Raw genomic sequence first — 21,753 nt, 5'->3', positions numbered from 1 at the left:
CTCCCAGTGATTGAGCAATTTAATTTAATATGCTTATATTAAAATATGGGAAAATAAGTGAACTTTAATTGTTACCGTGAATAAGTGCAAAAAAATAATTAAACGTCACAAATGTAAATAGCAAATAATTAATATCATTTCAAAAAATATGTGCAAACTGTTTAAACTTTTTCTGAAATTATTGTTTATGACTTTGTATTAATAATAATAATCAGCGGAAAGAATTTCAAGAAACCATTTTTGTCGCAACATAATCATTACGCAATTTATAGGCCAGTCACTGTGCTTTAAAAATCAGAAATCTATATAATCTAATATGGCCAATGACTACTTTTCACCACACAGAGGTCAATAATATAATTAATTGGCCTATTCTAATTGCTAATCACTATATGCATGTTCACAGGGCCAATTATTATTATTTTTTCCCATTACTAGTTATTTCTTTAAATATAAATCATCTGCTATTGTTATCGCTACACTTTTGACGTTTATAGTGATTTTTATGAATTTTCAATTCGAAAAATTCCATGTAGGGTTAATCAATGTACCCATTAGGAAACTCCATTAATACGTAAGGATGGTATTTAACAAAATTTCTAAAGTTCTCTAGGGATTACATAAATTTCAAAGAATTTCAAAGGATTTCAAGAGTTTGAAGAAATTAACTAGTATAATTTCAGACAAAATCTCAATTTTTCAAGGAATTTAACACGATTGTGTAAAGGACTTTAAAGATTTTCATCAAATTTCCATATAAATTTCACTAGAATTCAAAGGATTTTAGGAGATATCAAAGTATTCCAAGAGATCTTAAAGAATTGTGGCCGATATCTACAAATTTCAACGAATTTTAAGAAATTTCGAAACCTTTAAAATAATGCAAGGTTTCGATGATTTCACGGAACTTTAAAGAATTATCAGAAATATCAAAATATTCTAAAGTATATCCTTGGTTCGAAGGGATTTAAAGAGATCAATAAAAATTAAAAACTGTAAAACAAAATTTATTTAGAAATATAACATTCTAGAAACTCAGAATGCATTGCAGATTCAGCGCAGAATTCTGCATAAAATTGACTAAAGAGTCTTCTTTCAGTATATTTAAAAAATTTTGAATGTTTTGAAGATCATTTGAGATTTTTTAGTGTCAATGGATCATGGATTTTTGTGGTAATGTTAAATTCCGTAAGGCCCAGGACAGGTCTCCTTGCGAAATGGCGGTATCCTTTGTAGACCTTTGCCAGCTAAGATCGTTGAGGGTTTTTACCCTCTTGGAATCTACGAAAAAGTTTTACGTACGCGCGGGTCCATTGATATGCAACTCGCGCTTCTCTGCTGGTCCATCATCCAACCCTGTATAGCGCGCCGATCCTTCAACATCACTCGACGATCCTAAGATCATCAGATGATAAACCACTAATCTGCCTCTGCCCTCCACTCCCAATCAATCTTTTAGTTTTTCTTGTATGCGAATATTAGTTCTAAAAGATGCCGAGAAATAAGTTCCTACGAAAATCCAAACGGAGACTGAGAGATGTTCACTAGTTATCGAACATTGATATTTAATCATTTTGAAAATAGTTAATAAAATCGAGGCAAATAGCTATCTTGTTAAATATCACAATTTTTAAAAGAGAAATCCAAGTGCAATTAAAAAAAGTTGAATCTGTAATTGAAGGGTGGCAGTACCTAATTAGATAACTAAAAAAATGAGACCTTTTTTAAAGTACAAAAAAGCATTATTTAAAATCGAAAATACCATTTGAAGATGAAACCAATGACTATTCTCGAGCTCGATAGTTAATTTTGGAATAGGCGTGAACACAGCTGGTGATCAAAAAGTTTATCAATTGTGAGAAAATTCACCCAGAATTTTAGGATTGAAATTTCATGGGTTTTTCAAAATCGGCTTTGGATTGCGATTGAAATTGGAATTTTCAATTTTGTAAAAAATAAAGTTACTTTCGCGATGAGGAAATTTTTAATGAAATTAAAATATTTTCAGTTTAAAATAATGATTCTGCTTTAAAAAGTCAAAATTAAATATCGCGATATCACAGGATAAAAAACATTTTTTTGCTATAAATCCAAAACAAATATATTTTTTGGTATTAGCTAATAATAATTTCAAAAATAACTGCTAAAGAGTTATTTAATAGTTTTTTCATTATTGCCCGTGTAGAAATTCGTTCATGGGCCAGGGCGGGCCCAATCCTGGAAAAACTAGGCCCTGGCCTGGCGATCAAGCCTGGGTCAAGCTAGAAGGAATCGCTAAATCTCACCGGGGCCTAGCTTGATCGCCAGGTTCGATCACCGAGCCTGTTCCTGGCTTGACTCTAGTTTATTATCGATTCCGCTCAGCACCATTTTATTTTTAGGAAGGTTTGTCTTTTTTCTATCAAATTTGAGTATAAACTTGACGAAATGAAAAAAAAAACGTTCATCAAGGACGTCAACTTGAAGAAAAAAGTAATCATAGAGTGACAAGCAGGGAAGCATTTGACGTGGAAAATCTAAAAGGAAAGCTTCATTAGCACTATCCACCATGTTCTTCTCATATACGTCCTTCTACTTGCATTTAAAAATATCAACGAGCAGTTTAAGCTAATCACGAAAACGCATTTTAATTGAAAACACCAAAAACATGGCACTGATTGATACTCGCTTGTCGCTTCATTAGTCTCGATGTTCGGATGTTTTCGGTTCGCATCGCGTCCAGAACGGTAACCAATCCTGTTGTCGACGCTAATCATGTGTAATGCGAAAGAATACCAGAATTGGGAGCACTGCTATTTATCCGGGCTCGCGTTATAGCCACTAGGAAATACAACTTAGAACCAGGCTTGGGGTCCCCGGTCAGAGAGATTTATATGTGTAAAAAAAGTATACTGTGCGTGCCTGTCAAAGTAAAAAAATACATTAGTAGCTATTGTTTAAATAAAATAAGCATTTCACAGTAAAAACAAAGCGTGAATTTAAAGCTAATTCAAGGGTACCATATATCTGCAACAAAAATTAGCCTTGGTTTTCACTGTGTTTATATTGAAAAATCCGGTTTTTAAACCTCTTAATACTTTTTTTTTAATTCACCCAAAACTCTGAGTGATTTATTTCATTCAAAAGAATATGCTGTACCATCTTGGGGCCACCATACATTTTTCTATTTTTCCAAAAATCATGGGTCGTTTTAACACCAAAAGGAAGAGTGTAGAGGTGCCATTTTTTGCCACCCTGATGTACCCATAATATCATGCTTCATTAACAACATTTTTATATAAATTAAAAATATATACATGTGTTTAAACTTTAGGTTAAGCTTAATATAATTTTGTATAGAATTCATTAATTTGAATTGGCCAAATTTTTGAAATCACTATTTAGTAATTGCTTGAATTTCATCATGTTGAGTTTGATGGACGTTTGGATTTTAAGCATTGGTTAGTTTTCTCATTTTAATTGCAATATACCATTTTAAATTTTAAGCTTCCTAATTTCGGCTGATTCACTGCGAGATGGTGCAATGTTGAATAGTGGTACGTAAAATACAGTTCCTGGACATATTATTAGACCAAAGGTAAGAAATAAATATTTCACGTTATTTTTGCTGTTTTATTGTAAGGCCGTTAGCATGTTTTAACAGTACTCTGATTTTCATACCTATGGTAACATTTCACGTAATTTTTGAAAGTCTTTTTACGTTTGAAATAATTAGAAACGAAACAAGTAACTGTTCTTGACTGGTAAACACGCTCTTACAACTAAGCAAGAACTGATTCATATACTCAATGATATTTGGCTACATGAAGTAGAGATAGGAAGAAAAATTGAGCATTGTATAGACTATAGACACTATAGACATCATGCCTCGTCGCATGAAAGCTGTGTTTTTGGAATAAAACTCATCATATTGTATATGCACTCTCATAATTTAACAAAAACTGTTTAAAAATTAAGGTGTATTCTAGATAAAATGGCGAAAAAGTGGTTTTTGAGTTTTGGTTTAATAATAGGGTCAGGGACTATACATTGAGCATTTAAAATTGAAATGTTAAAATTTTAAAAGTTTGTTTATTTTTTTGTTTAAAGCTTCAATATATAAGAGAAAATTATTTTCACGATGTGTCGATATTTATGGTATAAAGTGTCACGGTGTAGGGGTGTTCCAAAAATGATTGGTATTTTTTGTATCGTATAGAGTTGATTTAGGTTCTCAACATTTAATTTATATCTTTGTGTAGACTTTCACGAAGTAGGATTTAATTGCGAACAACTGAAACAGAATTAATACGTGTCCGATTTTGTTTAATGCTACAACTTGAAAATCATTAAGTTATTGAACTCATTTTAAGTTTAAATATTTTATAATAGTTTATATAATAAATAAAGTTGCATCCATAGTTTAAATAACTCAAATTTAATAACTTAGAATTTCATTGTAGGTCTTTCTCTCTTTTATCTTTCTTTCCTGGCTGTTTTTTTATCCCCCAATATAGCATCCCTAAATCGTTATACTAAAAACGTCTTCTTTTCTTCCGTCATTCTCCCTTTTAAAGTGCGGAAATTCCACTCGAGCAAAAAGAGGAGCACACGTTCACATTTAGCTTCTTCTTGACACAAGCAGAATATTAAATTCGAATTCTTAAAGAAAACCAGAGGGAATCGCGCTTCCTAAAGGGGGAACTACCTGTCGACCTACACAATAAGCTCTGCAGTCGATAATGCAGTTTAATCGATTTAACAGTGTTGCCACATTCAAACATCGCTGACACGGACGTTCATGACATCTTTAATAGTTGATGTGCAAGGACTCAAAACAGTTCCGAGAATTGTTGAAAAAACGGAAACCTCTGTCGGGTTTCTCACAAAAATCGAAGATTTTTGTACGTTTGTGTCATGTGGTTCAAGGACAACATAAGTATGTGAATTTGAACAATCTCTACACTTATCTTTTCTTTTTTAGATTATACTACTATCACAAAACTTTATAATATTTCTAGTTTCGGTTACAATCGACTATAATGTTTACAGTGTTTTTTTATTTACATTGTTGTTAGTTTTAATTAGAAATTATTGCAATTTGTAAAGTAATGTTAATTTTGGTATTTATGACATTTTTTATAAATGAATTTTGATTAATGCTTTTTTTATGACGATTTAGTTTACCAGCATGAGTTTCTGGCAACGCAGGCGCCTTCGCATTACCCCGCTTCGCGCGCTGGCAGCAATTTTCTGTGTCAGTTTGATTTTCTGGTATAGCCTGAGTCCGGAAGAAGCGCCAAAACAACCCTGTAGTGTTCCAGAAGAATTTACAGAACGATTGCACGAATTAGCTTATAAGTGAGTTAAAAAACTTAAATCTCTCAAGGCTATCTCTGGTAGATGCTTTGGTTTTGTTCGAACGTAGTGGGTTATCTATAGTGTACTACATTATCAACTGCTGATAATGAAAGAATTTTACACTTGCAATCGAAAATTTCTCGGAGGACGGGTCTTCTATGAATATCAAAAGTATACATTTTCTAAAAACAAAACGCCGCTAAATAGCATTTGCGGCCAGCAAAGTTTTTTTTTAATTCAATCAAATTTTCGCATTTTTCTCTCAAACAGTGACAAATACGATCACAAATTACCAAAACAGTTTCCACATTCATAAAAGTTCTACAAAAAATTTTCTTACTTATTTATACTTGGCACTATTCAAGAGAGAAAAAGCTAATTTTTATACGCAGAAAATTTGCTTGGCCACAAAAATGGTTTAACCTGCATGAAACTTACAGAATTTTATTTCATATAAAATTTTTTAATATCAAAGAAAATGAGAAATGTGTGGTTTTTCTTATGTTACTGAAATTAACTCTACATGTATATGCTACAATCTGAAAACAAATTAAAAATATGTCAATTAGATCAAAAGCTATAGAAGTTTAGCACAAAATTGAAATATGCGTAACTTCGTCTAATGTGACAGTTATCCGGATCCTAATTTATCGATGCTATTTTATGAATATAGTAGTAAAAACGTATCAGTAAATAAACCTTTTTTAAATTCCTTTTCTATATTTTCCCATACTTTCAATTTAATATATCATCTCGTGTGGAATTAGTATGATCCGTGAAACAAGTCGGTAAAGTAGGAATCGAATAAAACAATATTTACAAATTCCTTAAATTGAGATAAACGGAATCTAAGATACCTCGATTTTAGCTTCAAATGTTGAAAATGTAGTTTCCTATTAAATTTTTTTTTTAATATTTAAAATTTTTAACGTCTGACATTGAAAAAAAATGATCTCTGAATAATTTTTTTAATTGCTCACTTCCTTAAACTTGGAAATTTTAACAAAAATTACAAAAATACATTTCAAAGTTTAAGGAAGTGTGCAATTAAAAAAATTATTCAGAGATCATTTTTTCAGTATCAGACGTTAAAAATTTAAAATATTTTGTATGCATTTTGTTAAAAATTCGTCTGTAGTAAAATAAAAACAAAATTTGTTAGTTGAAAATGCAACTCTTGAGTTGAAAATTAATCTGTATTGCTCGATGATTCAACAATTTTTATGAAAATTCATATTTTTAGTTAAATTCAATAGTAGTTTATTCGGAATTAAAATAGTTTTTTGCTAATATATCAACTATTATTACAACCATATCGTTAAAAAAGCGTATTTTTTGGTTAGAAAAAAAACATTTTTGAAGAAAGCTAGTTTGTGTATCTTGAAAATTCCACTGTTTGGTTCAAAATTGATATATTTTGTTGAGAATTCGTCTTGTATAGTAAAGAATTAATCTTCTTGGTTAAAAATTCTATATTCTGGATGAGAGATTTTTTCGTTATTGACTAAACAATCTTTTTGTGTTAAGGTTTGTCCCTAAATCGTCTTATTTTTTCATGACTCCTAAGTTGTGGTTTAAAATTTTAGAAAAAATCTAAACATAATATCCAACAATTAAGGGGCTCAAATTTGGGTAGGAAATTAAGAGGTATTAAGCACTTTATGTACTGTTATAAGCTTTCTCAATTTTTAAATTTGGTTTCCAAAATCTAGGAGGGGGGGGGGGAGCTATCGTTGGATCAGTCTTTGTCAATGAAAAATGCTTCCAAAGTGAATTGCTCAATTTTAGTCTTTCTATTTAAAACGTATTAATTAAATATTATGACATTATATATGGTACTTAAAATATTGATTAATTAGTTATAAATGTTTGTAATTCTTTTTCTTAACCCACGAAGTTTCATAACTACTGAATATATAACCTCCCCCCCCCTCCCCTTAAACGTATACAATTTACATTTTTTTATGTTTTAAGCACTTAACTTGAAATTGCTCAATTTTTTATGCATCTAATTTAAATAATTTACTATTTGTTACTATTTGTATATTTTCTATTCTTCAACCACTAACGAAACTGAACAAAAATAATTTTTTCGAATTTGTTTAATTTTAAATGATCCAAATTTCAGAGAATTCAATTCAAAACGTTTCATTAGTTTTTATAATACTGTTTTAAACATAAATAGCACAAATAATAATTCGGAAAGCACCTACCCAATTAAAAATTGTTGAGATTTGAAAGATGTAATTTAAAATTATAATTATTTTTGAACGTCAATTGGACTGTTTTTGTATAATTCAAGTCACTTTAAATTTCACGTTTTGAATCACACAAGTCTCGATTTGAATCCTTTAATGTTTAAAATTTCGTAATTCGGAATGCTTGGAATAAAACTTCTAAATTTTAAACGTTACAGTGTGAAATTGTTCAATTTTAAATATGTCTGATTTCAAAATGTTCTATTTTTTAAGTATTAATAGCTATATTTTCAAAAAGTTTCCAATAGAAATATGAATAATTTAAAGTGCTTCAAATTTCGAATGATAAAAAGCGAACAACTTCACAAAAAATGTTAAGAAGTAATACTTCTTCGATCGATTGAAATTGCTAACCTAATAGAAACGTAAGTTTTATTATTTTGGTCTTACAATTAAATCGAATCCAATTTGAATCAATCAATCAATCTGTTTTTATTCAATTTCATCGCAAAACCAAAATAATAGAACTTGTTCCTATTAAGGTATAAATTTCGGTTGGATTTAAAAATTGAATTTCATAGAATATTCAATTTATGGAAACGTCTCAAACTGAAATATTAAAAAAAAATGTTTAAACCAAATTTTATCTGCATATTATGAATTTTAAAATTTAAAAATTCTTCCATTTGAATTTTCTGCTGTTGAATTGAGAAATTCAAAAGTTTCTATTCAATATTGGACAATTTTTGTATTATTTTTATATACTTTTAGTCTATCAAATTTAATTGTTCACTTACATTAGTTAAATCTTCTATGTTTCAATTTAGAAATCCCACAATTTGTACAATTCAATTTAAAAAATTTCGATCCTATATGTTTTTAAATGGAAAAAATATACTGCGAAACCATTCTTTCAAGTTTTTAAATTCAAAAATGATCTGTTTTAACATATATAATTGCCTGCCGATACTAGCAAGGGAAAGGCTTTTGATTTTAATTTCACAATTTTTTACAGGACCCATTTGGTACTATCAAAATTAAGTATCGTGCACTTTTTGTGCTTCGGAGGTCTCTGGGGTCAAGTGCGAATAGGCCGAGCCCTTCCCTGGGCTCGAAAAATAGAATTGTGTTTAGTCGACACTTTAAGAGACGATGCATTAATAACAAAAGCATTTAGAGAAGTAAGTTTAAGCGCCACTTACATGCACGCAGCTGGAATTTATCTTGTACAAGAACACGAAGTCGGCGAAGATGCACCAAAAGTGGAAGTCTTAGTCTTCGAAGAAGATACCGTCGTAAGTTAAATCAGATTTTTAAATTTATAAACGTAAATCGCCTTAAAATAACACGAAAAAAGTTTTCCAGTTGCCATAATTTTTTAATTACTCTTTAGGGATGGTCCATAAACTACGTTAAAGTAACGTTAAAGTAACTTTACACTTATAAAAACGTTTTAGAATTTAGCGAAAAATTTCTTTTTAAGAGTACAAATCGTAACCTTTTTAGTAAGTTCCGAGATAAATGTTTTTGTAAGAAGTTAAGCTTTTTCTTTAAAAAATCATATTTTTACTTAAAAATTCAGCTTTTTGTTTCAGAATTCTTGAATTTGATTGAAAATTCATTTTTTACATTTTCATTCCTGAGAATGTAATGTAATCGTCCCAATTTTCGATCTCTGGTTTTTAACAGATCTTTACGTTTCAGCACTCACAGAATCCGAAAATCATAAAATTTCATCGGTGTCTGTCTGTCTGTATGTTGGTTACCTGAATGTTGTAGTCACGCTATCTTTGAAGGATTTGTCCAATCGAGTCCGCATTTGATACACTTCTGAAGGTACCCAAAATGAAGGCTAAGTTCATTAATTAGATATTTCGAACCAAAATAAAAAAATTTCGAGCATTTTCAACATTTTGAATTTTTTTTTTGAAATTTTACAAATGTTTGTCGAAGTTTCTTATAGATGGGTGAAAGAATTGCAAATTATCTAAATACAATTTTTTATTTCGATGAAAATTAGAAAAGTTATATACTTTTCAAAAATTTGAAAATTTTCAAAAAATATAAAAAATAATTTTTTTTTCATAGATGCAAAAATCTCATTCAAAATTTTCACTAGATACCAAATATATTTCAAAACTATGCTAGCCGATTTTTTCTGTTAGCCCAAAATTACAAAAATTATAGCATTTTGAAAATTTTCAAATCTTTTTTCTTAATATTATAGAAATTTTTGTGAACGTCTCTTATAGATGGGTAAAAGAAAATTGTCAAAAAATAGAAAAATTGATTTTTTTCATAGATCCGAAAATTTCAGTCAAAATTTTCACTAGATACCAAATATATTTCAAAAATTTTTTTGATTAGTTCAAAATTAAAAAAATTAGAGTCTGTATAACCTAACTGTTAAGTGCGATGCGCGATTATTGCAATGAGAATGTAATCGTCAAGACCGTAGTTAGTTTGAGAACCTTCTTTAATGACAAATTAAAAAAAAAGTGTTCAGCTTCACGTAAGAAAAGGGAAAATGATTAAACAACCACAGCAAGGCCCTATTAGGACCAGGAAAAATAAAATGTGAATATTATTTTGCAATATCAGAATAAGCAGTACCAGACCAAGGTACATACAAAAAATTGTAACAGACAATTAATATAATATTTTTCAAAATAGAATGTAGAAAATTTCGCATTGTGGTCTGTGCACAAATGTGGAGGGTAATGTAAAGACCGAGCGCGGAGCGCGAGGTATATACATTACCGAGCGCGAGTTAAATACGAGTATATTATCGAGCGCGAGAACCGATCTTTAGTGGAAAATTCAACTTTTTGGTTTAGAATTCTTGAATTTTATGAAAATTTGTATTTTTTTTTGTAGTAAATTCATCTTTTTTAGTGAAAAGTTCAACTTTTTGATTCAGAATTCTTGAATTTTATGAAAACTCGTATTTTTTGGTAGTAAATTGATCTTTTTGTTAAAAAATTTATGCTTTTTAGCCGAAAATTCAACTTTTTGGTTCAGAATTCTTGAATTTTGTTAAACTGCCATCTTTTTGGGCAGTAAATTAATCTTTTTGTTTAAAAATGCATGATTTTTAGGCAAAACTTCAACTCTTTGGTCAAAATTCTTGAATTTTATTCAAAATTAATTTTTTTAAGTAAAAAATTCAACTTTTTGGTTGAGAATTTTTGAATTTCTTTTTTTTGGTAAAAAATTAATCTTTGTTTAAAAACATATCTTTTTGGTTAAAATTTTAACAACTAGGTTTCAGAGTTACACTAATTTCTTACAAATGCATTTTTTGTTGACGATTCAAAATTTGTGTACTATTTTTTTCTCTTTTGTTGATAATTGAACTTTTTTGTTGAAAATCCCTACTTTTTTGACTAAAAAATTACTTTCGTAATTGCAAATTTGCCTATCCCACGTTTGATCGAAAACGGTTATTTTTCAATTGAGAATTTAACTTTTTTTCAAATTGAACGATTTCGTTGAAAATTAGTTTTTTTTGTTTTGAAAATTAATCTAGTTTAGTTGAAAATTCAACTTTTGGACTGAGAGTTCTTGTATTATGTTGAAAATTTATCTTTTTTGGTATAAAATTAACTTTTTTAAATCAAAATTTCGTATTTTTTATTTGATAATTCCATTTTTTTGTATAAAAAAATTCGTCACTATGCCTTGAAAGTTGATAACTTTCGTTAAAAAAATTAACTATTTAGTAGAAAATTAGTTTTTTTGTATAATTTAAAATTATTTTGTTTTAATTCAAAGATTAACTATTCCATTTTTTGTTACGAAATTAGCTTTCTTAGTATAAAAAATTAATAACACCTGGATTGACTGTCACATCAAATTCTATCCGACAAATTTCCACACTTATTCTGAAAATCACTTTTTTATTTTAATTGACAATGTAGGCATAATGGAATCTTGACTCAATTTTTTGTTTGATTTAAATAATTCAATTAATTAATTCGATTTTAGCCAGGCCAGTAAAGCATTGCTCTGTTATATTCCAAGTTAAAAATGAATAAACTTACACTACTTAAAGAAAATGAAAACTCAAGTGAACCAGGCAGACGTGTCTTTATAGATTTTGAACCACTTCCCAAAATTTTCAACAAAATATATTCATTTCCAAAAGCCGATAAATATCATAACATGTAATTGGTCACGTGACAGTCTACTACGTGCCTAATTATTACAGGTTATTCGGCAGCTATATAATTAGACAAATTAATTTTGTGCTGAAATTGAGAGAAATAATTTAAAATATATAAGGGCTCATCTGTCTGGTCCATTTGAGTTTTTATTTAGCCCAAATAATGCAATTGTATTAATTCTGTTTTAGCGCGGGGTCTAAAGCTCTGTTCTCAATTACATTTTATTTTAAAAATAGATAAAAATGCACTATTTAAACTAGCTAAAAGCTCAAATGGACCAGACAGGCGCATCCTTACATATTTTAAAACCATTTTCCAAAATGTCAACACCATATTTACATATTTCAAATTATAAAGCCATCGAACATTACAAACCCTTAATCACCCAGACATTCTTGGACCCATTCATTGTATTTCATCATATATGAAAATGTGGGTCCCTTCATGCTCACACTGTTCCTGCTTTGGGAAAAAGTGACGAATTTCCCAATTGTCTCGTCTTTAAAAACTATCTTGAGGTTTCCAGACAGTTTAACTTTTTTAACAGGCAAGAAAGACTGATCTGTGTTTAGATAATTCTCTATTATTTGTTTCTGGGCGTATAATTCGTCCCATCTTTTCAAATCAAAATGTACTTCTTGGTACTTTTCACGGTACGCCGTATATCCTGCTACCTTCATCATTTTTACCGTCCTCGGGTACTTGACATCGTGGTGAACCTCCATCCACTTAGTCCTCTCTTTCGTAAGGTATATACCTTTTACAAAAACCTGGATTGGTTCTGGTTCAACCATTTCCTTTTTGACTAGGCTTTGATTTGCCTTTGTATTTGTCTCATCGGTAATTTGAAACTTAGATCTGAAAAAAATAAGTTATTGGTGAAACATACTCAAATAAGTGAGTGTATTTGTTTATGCTTACTTATCGTCCGGTTCCATTTTAATTTTCGATTCATATGTAAAACTCCCTTCCTGAAAGAACTCCGCATAATTCTCTAAGCTATTTCTGAAACAATAATTATTGCAGACATTATTCGTCATTATTTTTAGTATAAACTCGTTACCATAACAAAATCATTATAGAATATTCTTCATTTTTAAGTTCAGCATTATTAAAGTTAGAAAGGATCGTCGAAAATGTAAAGATCTGTATTTATGCTTACTCCGCAGGTGAATCTGTTTCTTTTTTAATTAAAATTTGCTCCTCCATACCTTCCATTTCAATTTTCGGAAATTTAGACCTAAAAATTTAAAATAGGTAATAAGTCGGAATTATTTTTTGAGGTGATACAAGAAATTATAACTTATTAGCGTGTTTTTTAATAAAATAAAATTAATTTCTCATTTTATATACTACTCGCAGTTATTTCTAATTATAATCAAATATCTGAATTAAAACGTAATATAATATTGGCTGCGACCACGCGACCAGTTGAAAAAGTAAACAATAATTTGTCCGCCTTGCCTCAAAATTATATAATAAATAAAATAATAAAGTATATTTACAGTTACCCAATACAATATATGTATTCGTTGTAATTATTGATACAATTTTTATCAATCATGTAAAATTGAAGCGAGAAATGCTAAATGATGCAGAAATCGATTTAAAAGTTTTTTCTTTTAATCAGAAGCTAAATAAATTTTTAAGCGATCCGTGAGAGCCGACTTATAAAAAAAGTTGATAATTTTTTAAAATTTAGCTTTGAAAACAATAAAATTTTAATGCATTAAAAATGCATACATTATTCAGTTTGAGTGACATTAATGTGTAATCGAGAAATGTAAATTCGCAAAATAGTAATTCCGAGTTTATCGAAAATTAATTATTTTGTTATCAATAATTGTATTGTTATAAACAGCAGGCTGAGATGTTGCAATGATTTTGAATATATTTATAAAGTGACTTTCGTCTGTGATCCAAATTAAAGTTGTGTACAAGTATTGTGAAAGTAAATGGAAGTATATTTCTCATTGTTATTAATAAATAATATAAACAAATGAAGAGTTTACGAAATTTTGTAAATTTTCAGTTTTCTTAGAAATGTGTTTCAATTAGTTTTGCAGGGATATTCTGGAGCAATACATTAACATTTTATGAAAATTGATTTCTTACAAACAAATGGCAAAAACAAAGTTGCTGTTTGTGAAAATTTTTAAAGTTTGATTTATTTTTTATTTGGAAATTATTTTTGATTCGTTTACGAGTAATATTCTGGATCAGTATATTTAAATTTGATGTGATATGTAATTGTTATAAACAAATTGGCAATGTAGCCCAATTAAAATTTGTGTGCGTGTATGCTTCATAGATTATATTCTGTATATGTAACATAATATGAAGATTTTAAAAAAACCTGATCTGCCTAAATAAAGAAACAGAGCTCATAGTAAAAATAAAAAGGTCTAGCCAATAACGGTTCAAAAAAGATATCTTGTTACGATCCTGCACACAAATTTTAACGGATCTACATTGCCAATTTATTTATAAGTTACATTTTTCATAAAATGTCAACTTACTGTTCCGGAATATCACTGGCAAACAATTTGAAATAAATTTCGAAAAAAGTAGCTTCAATTTACAAAAATTGCACAAACAGCGAACTTGTTTGTGCCATTTGTTCATGACGATTACATTTTTTATAACATGCCAACGTACTGCTCTCAAATAGCACTGGAAAACCAAATGAAACAAATTTCCAAAAAAGTACCTCAAAATTTAAAAATGCTTAAGCTCTAAACTTGATTACATTATTTATTTATAAAAATGAGAAATAAACTTCTATTTACTTTTAGAACGCTTATACACGACTTCAAAATTCGCTCACAGACAAGTCACAAATATTAAAAATCGTTACAAAATCTGAGACTGCTGTTTATTACAATACAATTCTTAATACAAAATTATAATTTATTATAAACTCTAAATTAGTATTTCCTGAATCTGCATTCATCGATTAACCTTAATCTCACTTAAATTAAACAATTTATAGATACATTTCTAATGCATGAGAAAGTTGAAAATTTTAATTATTGCAAAGTTTATGCTCAAATTAAAAAAATGTATTACCCTTTTTTAAATATTAGCTTTTATAGATCTCTGAAGAATTTTTCTTTCGTTGTAAAAGCTTAAAAATATGTTATAAGAAAAAATAGGTATTATTTTGAACATTCTGTATTCAATGTCTACACGGCCGCACTGTGTAAAACATATTTTCTTGTGTTTAATTTCAGTTAATTTATTATACATTTATTAAATATTGCTATTGGAAGTAACCAACTTGAAATTTTACTTTTTATAAGTTGACCGTTGAGGATATCAAAATATTTCATTCGGAAGGATAAAAATCTACTTCAATAATATTTAACTCATTATTTATCCACAAATAAACAAAAATAGTCATTAAAATGAATGAAACCATTATATTCGCAAAGAGCACGAAGCAGTCTTTGCGAACTTTGGTACTTTTTTGTTGATCTTATTGCATTTTGTCGCAAAAATCGGGTACATGGAAAAAATCAGCATAAACTTTAGGTGTTATTGTTTGCTTTAGTAAAAATCTGGATCTTGGCTTGAAAACGAAGATTGCAGCATTTAAAGAGAGCTATATTTCGATTAATACACCAATAAAATATAAATTTCATACCGTTTTTTTTTCCATGTACTCGATTTTCGCAAAAAAATGCAAACAGGTCTCGGTTTCTACAGCAAAAAAGGACTATTACACACTCTTTGTGAATATAATGGTTTCCACATTTATTTTAATTGTTATTTTTGTTGATTCGTAAATAATTAATGAGATAATTATTATTGAAGTGGATTTTTATCTTTTTAAATGTAATATTGTAATATCAGCCATGAGTTACTTTAAAAAAAATGAAATTACAGTGAAACACTTCAATAGCCCTCCCTTCTATAGCCATTCCGAGAATTGAAGCCGCGCCGTAGGAACAGGATATAACAGGAATATAACAGGAACTGCGCGGATGCCGCGAGCAATGCGGTTGTCACTCAGGCGAGCAGTCAAGCGTAAACAAACAAAAGCAGAGCGGGCTACAATGAGTTAGTTCACACTCAAGGTCAGCCCCAAAATCGGCCCTATAAAAGAGTTTCACTGTATTCAAGCTTTTAATTTCAACAAATTTAATCGATTTAATTTCGAGTTTGTTATTTCCAGTTGCAGCATTGAACAATTTCATAATGTATTAACTGAAATTCAATACATTTAAGGGCACGTAACACTCAAATATTTGTGTAGTTCATTTGAGTAGGAATTTCGCTAAAAATTATTTTTAAAGAAATTAAAATTGGTACCATTCTTCGATAAATTTTCTTTGTAAACTTGAAATTTTTTGAACCTAGGAACTTTTTTTATAACTAAAATATCTGCGAGATGTAAAAAACCTACATAAACGTGATTTGCTTTGGACTCTTGCATTTCTCGAAGTTTTAGGCAGATGTTTTACATATAAACAAGTTCTTAGGTTCAAAAAATTTCAAGCTATAAAGAAAATATGTTGAAAAATGGCCCCAGTTTTAGTTTCTATGAAAATAATTTTTCGCAAAATTCCTAATGAAACGATGTAGATAACCCTGATTTATGGTCTTCTGATACATTTTCTAAAGTTTCAGTCCGATGCTTTATTTACAAAAAAAGTTCCTAAGCTCAAACAAAATTCAGTAGACATGCCCTTAAACATGTTTCAAACTTTTAATATTTATTACAAAGCCATACTGATCCGCCTACAAAGAGGGAGTTCTAAGTCTATTAAGACACTAATTAAGCCCCCCCCCCCCCCACAGGACATGACTAGAAGTCCCCAATTTTTTTTTTATTATTTCCATCTTCTCAATGCCTTTAAAATACATGTATTCAATTTGTATACATATATAATTATTCGTTTTTTCCATTACCATCATTGTACATAATTTAATGAATATTTGTTAACTCATTTTTAGGAAAAATAATAGTTTTATCTTGTTTTATATTTTTCTATGAGAACATAACCTACGATTTGCCAAAGAAAAAATACAATAAGTAAATTTAAAAAAAGTTACTTATTTCTTCGTGGCTGAGCTGAAAGTTACTTACATGACCTGAAGTTACTTATTACAGAAAAATGTAAAGCAAGCAAAAAATGTGTTTTCTTAAAAATTAGATTAAAAATGTTTATTAAATTATTTGCAATGGTGGTAATATAAAAGAGGATACCTTTATAAAAAAGGGTCTGGGCTCACAGAAAATTAGTGTGCGTGTTAAGAATCGAAAAAATAGATTTTTTAATCACCCTAAGGTGCATGTAATTCTAATGGAATTGGCAAGGAACTCAGTACTCGAAATTTTGAAAATAATATCTTCAATTGTTAAATATTTGGTAAAATCCTATAATAACAGTTTATCTTAATAATTACACTTTTCATCTACTAGTTCATTTATCTATTAGAGCTTCCAATTTGAAATAATTTCTTTCGGTACATTTAAACCAAAATTGAACATTCTAAGTAAACAGTAAAATATTGCTCAGTTTTGAAAGACCCATTTTTATAACTAACTTCAAACTGTTCAATTTGAAACGTTTTGAGTTTTAATCGTTTGAGTTTCAATCCGAAATTTATAATAGTTATCGATTAGGTCTTTCGTTCCAACTTCAAAGTCATTTCACATAAAAATTCTTTACTTTGAAACACTCTTAATTTTAAATTATTCAGGCCTTCAAAACTGTATTAAAAATTTTTTAGGTTTGAAAATAACTAGTAGAAATAAAACCTGAAAAATGATAAAAGAAAGAACTTCAGAATTCTAATTGTAAACTGAATAATTTCATGCTTGAAAATTTTACAAATTAAACTTTTTCAACCCAAATATCTTACTTACTCTCGGCCAATTTGGTCCTTCATGCGTTTAATGCTGCCTTGGTCTACCATTAGTTTCCTTTGAAATTGAAAAAAAAATATTATTAACTTTTAAAAATATATACAGTAATGTAACTGGTAACGCAGCATTTTACTGGGTTTTAAACTTTTTCCCTAGTGTAAGTTTAAAATACATCAACTAAATTTTGTAGTTAGGAATTTCGTTTTGTTCAGACTACTTCAAATAAAAAAATCTGCCCTCCGCGCGGGCACATTCTAGTCACGCTTGAATGAAAATTTATCAAAAAGATCTCTTTTAGGCTCCAGTATTTATATGCGTCTTTATATTCTGATTTTTCTACGTAATTAAATGTGTACAGTTAAAGATTAAGTTGCTCAAAGCTCTGTAGGTGCACATTTTCATCGGAATACTCGCGCTACGCGCTACATTTTTGACATATATTTTTGTAAATGTATATTTATATTCTAAATTGCCTCCAAATAAATAAAAAAGCTACAATAATTATTTCTGCCATTTTTCTCTATCTCGCATTGTTATGCTAAAAATAGGATTTTGGTTTTCATATTATTTTGTATGGATAAAACAAAATATCCCACAAATCTTCCTTTAGATTTTTTACAAAATGTTGGAATTTTTAAAAGCTTAAAATCCTCAACCAAATAAGTCTTTTTGAAGAATTGTCTAAAAAAATTGTATGACTTTTCAACAGCTATAATTTCTCTGTAATTTTTTTTTTGTATTTTGTGTCTCATGGTTCGAACTTTAATGTTACGGTGTCAAATTTCGAACAATTCCAAGACTTTCTCAATTATAAATTATGAAAGTTTAATTAAATTATAACAAATTTTGCTCTTTTTTTGTGAACAACTTATGCTTGTCAATTTGTTCTCGTGGCTTATGTCGTTTTTCTAAGAATTTTTCAATTTTATTTTTAATGTCATTTTTATGATTAAAACCAAAAATACGCGTACTATTAAAAAGTGATTCACGAAACATTTGTATATGTGTTTTAGGTGCATAATTTTTTTTGTTAATGAGTTTTTTCGTAATTTGAGTCGTTTTTTCGAAAAATTTATTTTTTATTTTCAATGTTATTTTTCACGAATAAAACAAAAATTACGCGCCCTATCAAGAAGTAATTCTTCATAAATTTGTAGAACGTTTTTGGAATGATAATTTTTGTTCATTCATCTTTTTCGTATCTTGCATAGTTGGACCACAAAATGGATTTTTTTCATTTTCATTACTTTTTTGTACAATCAAAATTTCAATGTTCGATTTTTTATGAAAATCCAAAAAGTTGTTATGATAATCTTGTAGGGTTTTCAAAAATCAATGTTTTTCTTCTCTTGACTTTTTGTCATATCGTGCGTGGTTTGGCTTAAAATTTTGATTTTCTACTGATTTTTTAAGTTCTATAAATACTACAACTCTGATAATTTTATTTTTATTGAATTAAGTGATTACAATAAATTTTTTGGCCTTATGAGTACTATGAATAGCCGTACACAAGTTTTTTAAATAAAAAAAGAATGTTCACAAAAATTTTGAAAATGCTCTAACTTTTGAAATTTTTATCTATAATGGCTAGTTGAAAAACTCGTCGTTTCTCTTAGGACCTAAAGAGAATGTGCCGAAACTCGATTTGACCCGGTAATTTTTTCGAGAATTATCGTGTTAACGGAAGGACGGCCGGACAGAAGCCATCACTTAAACTTGATTTTCGGATTCAGGTGGTTTAAAAACGTGGAGATACATTGAAAAATTGTGGAGTAAAATTGCGGACAATTCTAATACCAGTCTGCTAATACTTTCTCAATCATAAATGATAAAAATGTAAAAAAGTTAAATCATCTAATGTTCGTATGTTTTGGCTTGAAAAGTGCAATTAAATAAAATATTAAATATATATATGATATTTAATAATAATAAATATTTTTAATACTTTCTGTCAAAATGAGTACATAATTTTTTCCTAAATTTGACAATTTCATCAGCAAATTATATGCAAAGATGAAATTGAATTTCCCTTCAAACATTAGAATAATATTGTAATTGAGTTTCATTCACATTACTTTAAAAAATGATTAATACGGAAAATATTACACGCAAATGCACGAAGGATCAAAACAACGCCGCATGTAGAGCTACACATAACCTCAAAATCATCAAATATATTAAGACTTCTGGTTCTTCTAGTTTGTATTGCTACCAGATGCAACGAAAGATTTACTTGTCAATATCTACATTTATTTTACTACAATTACACACTACAAGACGATAGAAAAAAATATATACGAACCTTCGAATTTCTTAAATTGCCCACTTCTTGTCAATATACCTAACGAACAGTAAACACAAACGATACGCACACAATGTAAACGCAAATCCAAACAAGGCTGCAATCGCAGCTGCACTGCATTTTGGCATCATACAAGCCGGTTAGACGGGTTGCCTACGTCATGCTTTTTCAAGTAACAATGTATTATAACGATTATAACTATAGGTACTTATACCAGAGATGCTTATACTTCTTTCGTAAAATATTTATCTTAACAAAGCTTTGTAAACAATCTGATATAAATGACTTTGTATGCATATAATTTACCAGTTATTTCATTTCAAGATAAGGTCTTATTTTCATAAAGCATGATTTTGGAAAATAACAAAAATGAATAGTTTATATTATTACTATTATTATTATTGTTGTTGTAGAGTGAAAAAAAGTATTTTTTATGAACAAAATTTGGAAGGAAAAAAATTACTGATTGAAAAACTTTTATTTTTGACAATCTTTTTTTTATTGATTTTCACCAAATTTTTAAAATTGCTGACGTTTTATTGAATTAATGCTTATTTTCTAAACAAAAGGATTCTCCACACGGGAAAATAATTAATATTGTCAAAAAAATATCCTCACTGATTCGGACGATTCAGCATTTTCTCACTTTATTATGAATAATTTTATGAAACGAAAACCGAGCATGTAAAAGATTGTCAATTCAAAATTATATTTCATTTCATTTTATTTTATTAGTGTCGTGATGACTGGAAAAAAATCGATTATAATGTGTACATTTATATGCAGGTAGTAAATATTTCGCAATTTGTAGTTAATAATATTTATTTATATAGATCTTGTTTTAATTGATTGAAATCGGGAAATGAAACTCATATTAATGGAGGACGGTTAAAAATATCAGGGAAATAATTTTCATATGTTTATCAATTTTTCACTAATAAATGCAAAATTAGGCAAAGTAAAGTTTTCAAAAAGTGTATGATTTTAGTTACAGGTATTATGTGTGTTAATTAGAATTAATTTCTAGTAATCGTACCTTGTCTTTTTACTATAAATAATTCCTGATGAGTAGATCTGAATTGGTCTCGACGCATGTCGGTTACCTAGTAGCATAAAAAAGATGGAGAAAAAATAGGGAAAAAGTGAGAGATTGGTGTTTGTTGACTTTTTCCTTGTTCTCCCTATTTTTCCTTTCTTATATGTACTTATTTATCTCTAATGAGCCGAAAAGAGGTAGTTTGGAAATCTAATTTTGTATTGTGAATATTTTTCATGCTCTGATTTTGTTGAGTAAAATTATTTATGAGAAAGTCGACGATTGCATTTCGATCGTAAATCAATTCTTTTTAATAGATTTGAATGTGCAGGATTTGCTTCTGAATATTTTTAAAGATATTTTAATTAAGGACAAATAATTTTTACCTTAATTTATAATTGAAAGAAATATTTTTATTTTTGTATAAAGAATGTTTTAAACATTAGCAATGCTAGAAACGTATACATTTTTGGATTGTTTCTTTTCCTATTTGGAAAATGTAATAATCTAAATAGATTGGTTCAGAACCAACCAATCGTCATGAGTATTTGTTGAATCATGTGAAATACGAACAGAATTCGTAAAATTGAAAATAAAAAAAATCAAGTTTTGAATTATTAGAGCAGCTTGTCAACAAATTGTATAAAATCCAATTTTCAAAAATTAAAAGATCCAGTAAAAACTAAAATATCATTCGGTAGGAAATACAAGTTTTTCAGTACATAATTATTGTAGTGTTGGGAATGTACGCATAGAGATATCTAATACCAGTTAAGACTAGTAAACATATTAGTGATTAATAATAGACACACGAAATATGTTACGTAGGCGATAGT

The 21,753-nt window shown here is 28.7% G+C and overlaps 2 protein-coding genes across 4 annotated transcripts in view; one reads left to right on the top strand and one right to left on the bottom strand.

The window, feature by feature from the left end:
* Window positions 1-4,792: 4,792 nt before the first annotated feature.
* LOC117180278 overlaps window positions 4,793-21,753 on the top strand; it is a 31,606-nt gene continuing 14,645 nt past the window's right edge. Inside the window, exons 1-4 of one of the 2 annotated variants that reach the window (XM_033372681.1) lie at window positions 4,793-4,918; window positions 5,162-5,340; window positions 8,554-8,833; window positions 19,702-20,087. In XM_033372681.1, coding sequence (XP_033228572.1) covers window positions 5,171-5,340; window positions 8,554-8,833; window positions 19,702-19,863 — 612 coding nt within the window. In that variant the 5' untranslated portion in view covers window positions 4,793-4,918; window positions 5,162-5,170 and the 3' untranslated portion in view covers window positions 19,864-20,087. Of the gene's footprint in view, window positions 4,919-5,161; window positions 5,341-8,553; window positions 8,834-19,701; window positions 20,088-21,753 lie in introns of those variants that run through there. The other variant, XM_033372682.1, reaches the window with a different exon arrangement.
* LOC117180277 lies at window positions 11,611-19,988 on the bottom strand. Of its 2 annotated transcripts, XM_033372680.1 has the most exons (5): window positions 19,882-19,987; window positions 17,580-17,636; window positions 12,916-12,944; window positions 12,626-12,709; window positions 11,611-12,562 (listed from the first exon to the last, which is right to left on the bottom strand). In XM_033372680.1, exons 4-5 carry the CDS (start codon window positions 12,640-12,642, stop codon window positions 12,082-12,084), a joined length of 498 nt encoding a protein of 165 aa, XP_033228571.1. In that variant the 5' UTR covers window positions 12,643-12,709; window positions 12,916-12,944; window positions 17,580-17,636; window positions 19,882-19,987; the 3' UTR covers window positions 11,611-12,081. The 2 variants fall into 2 exon arrangements, with proteins under 2 accessions (XP_033228571.1, XP_033228570.1); XM_033372679.1 differs by lacking the exon at window positions 12,916-12,944 and having other exon boundaries at window positions 19,882-19,988.

This window comes from Belonocnema kinseyi, chromosome 9 (assembly GCF_010883055.1).
Source record: "Belonocnema kinseyi isolate 2016_QV_RU_SX_M_011 chromosome 9, B_treatae_v1, whole genome shotgun sequence".
Classification (NCBI taxonomy): Eukaryota; Metazoa; Arthropoda; class Insecta; order Hymenoptera; family Cynipidae; genus Belonocnema; species Belonocnema kinseyi.
The sequence above is the reverse complement of the archived record's forward strand: the minus strand, read 5'-3'. Positions and strand labels throughout refer to the sequence as shown.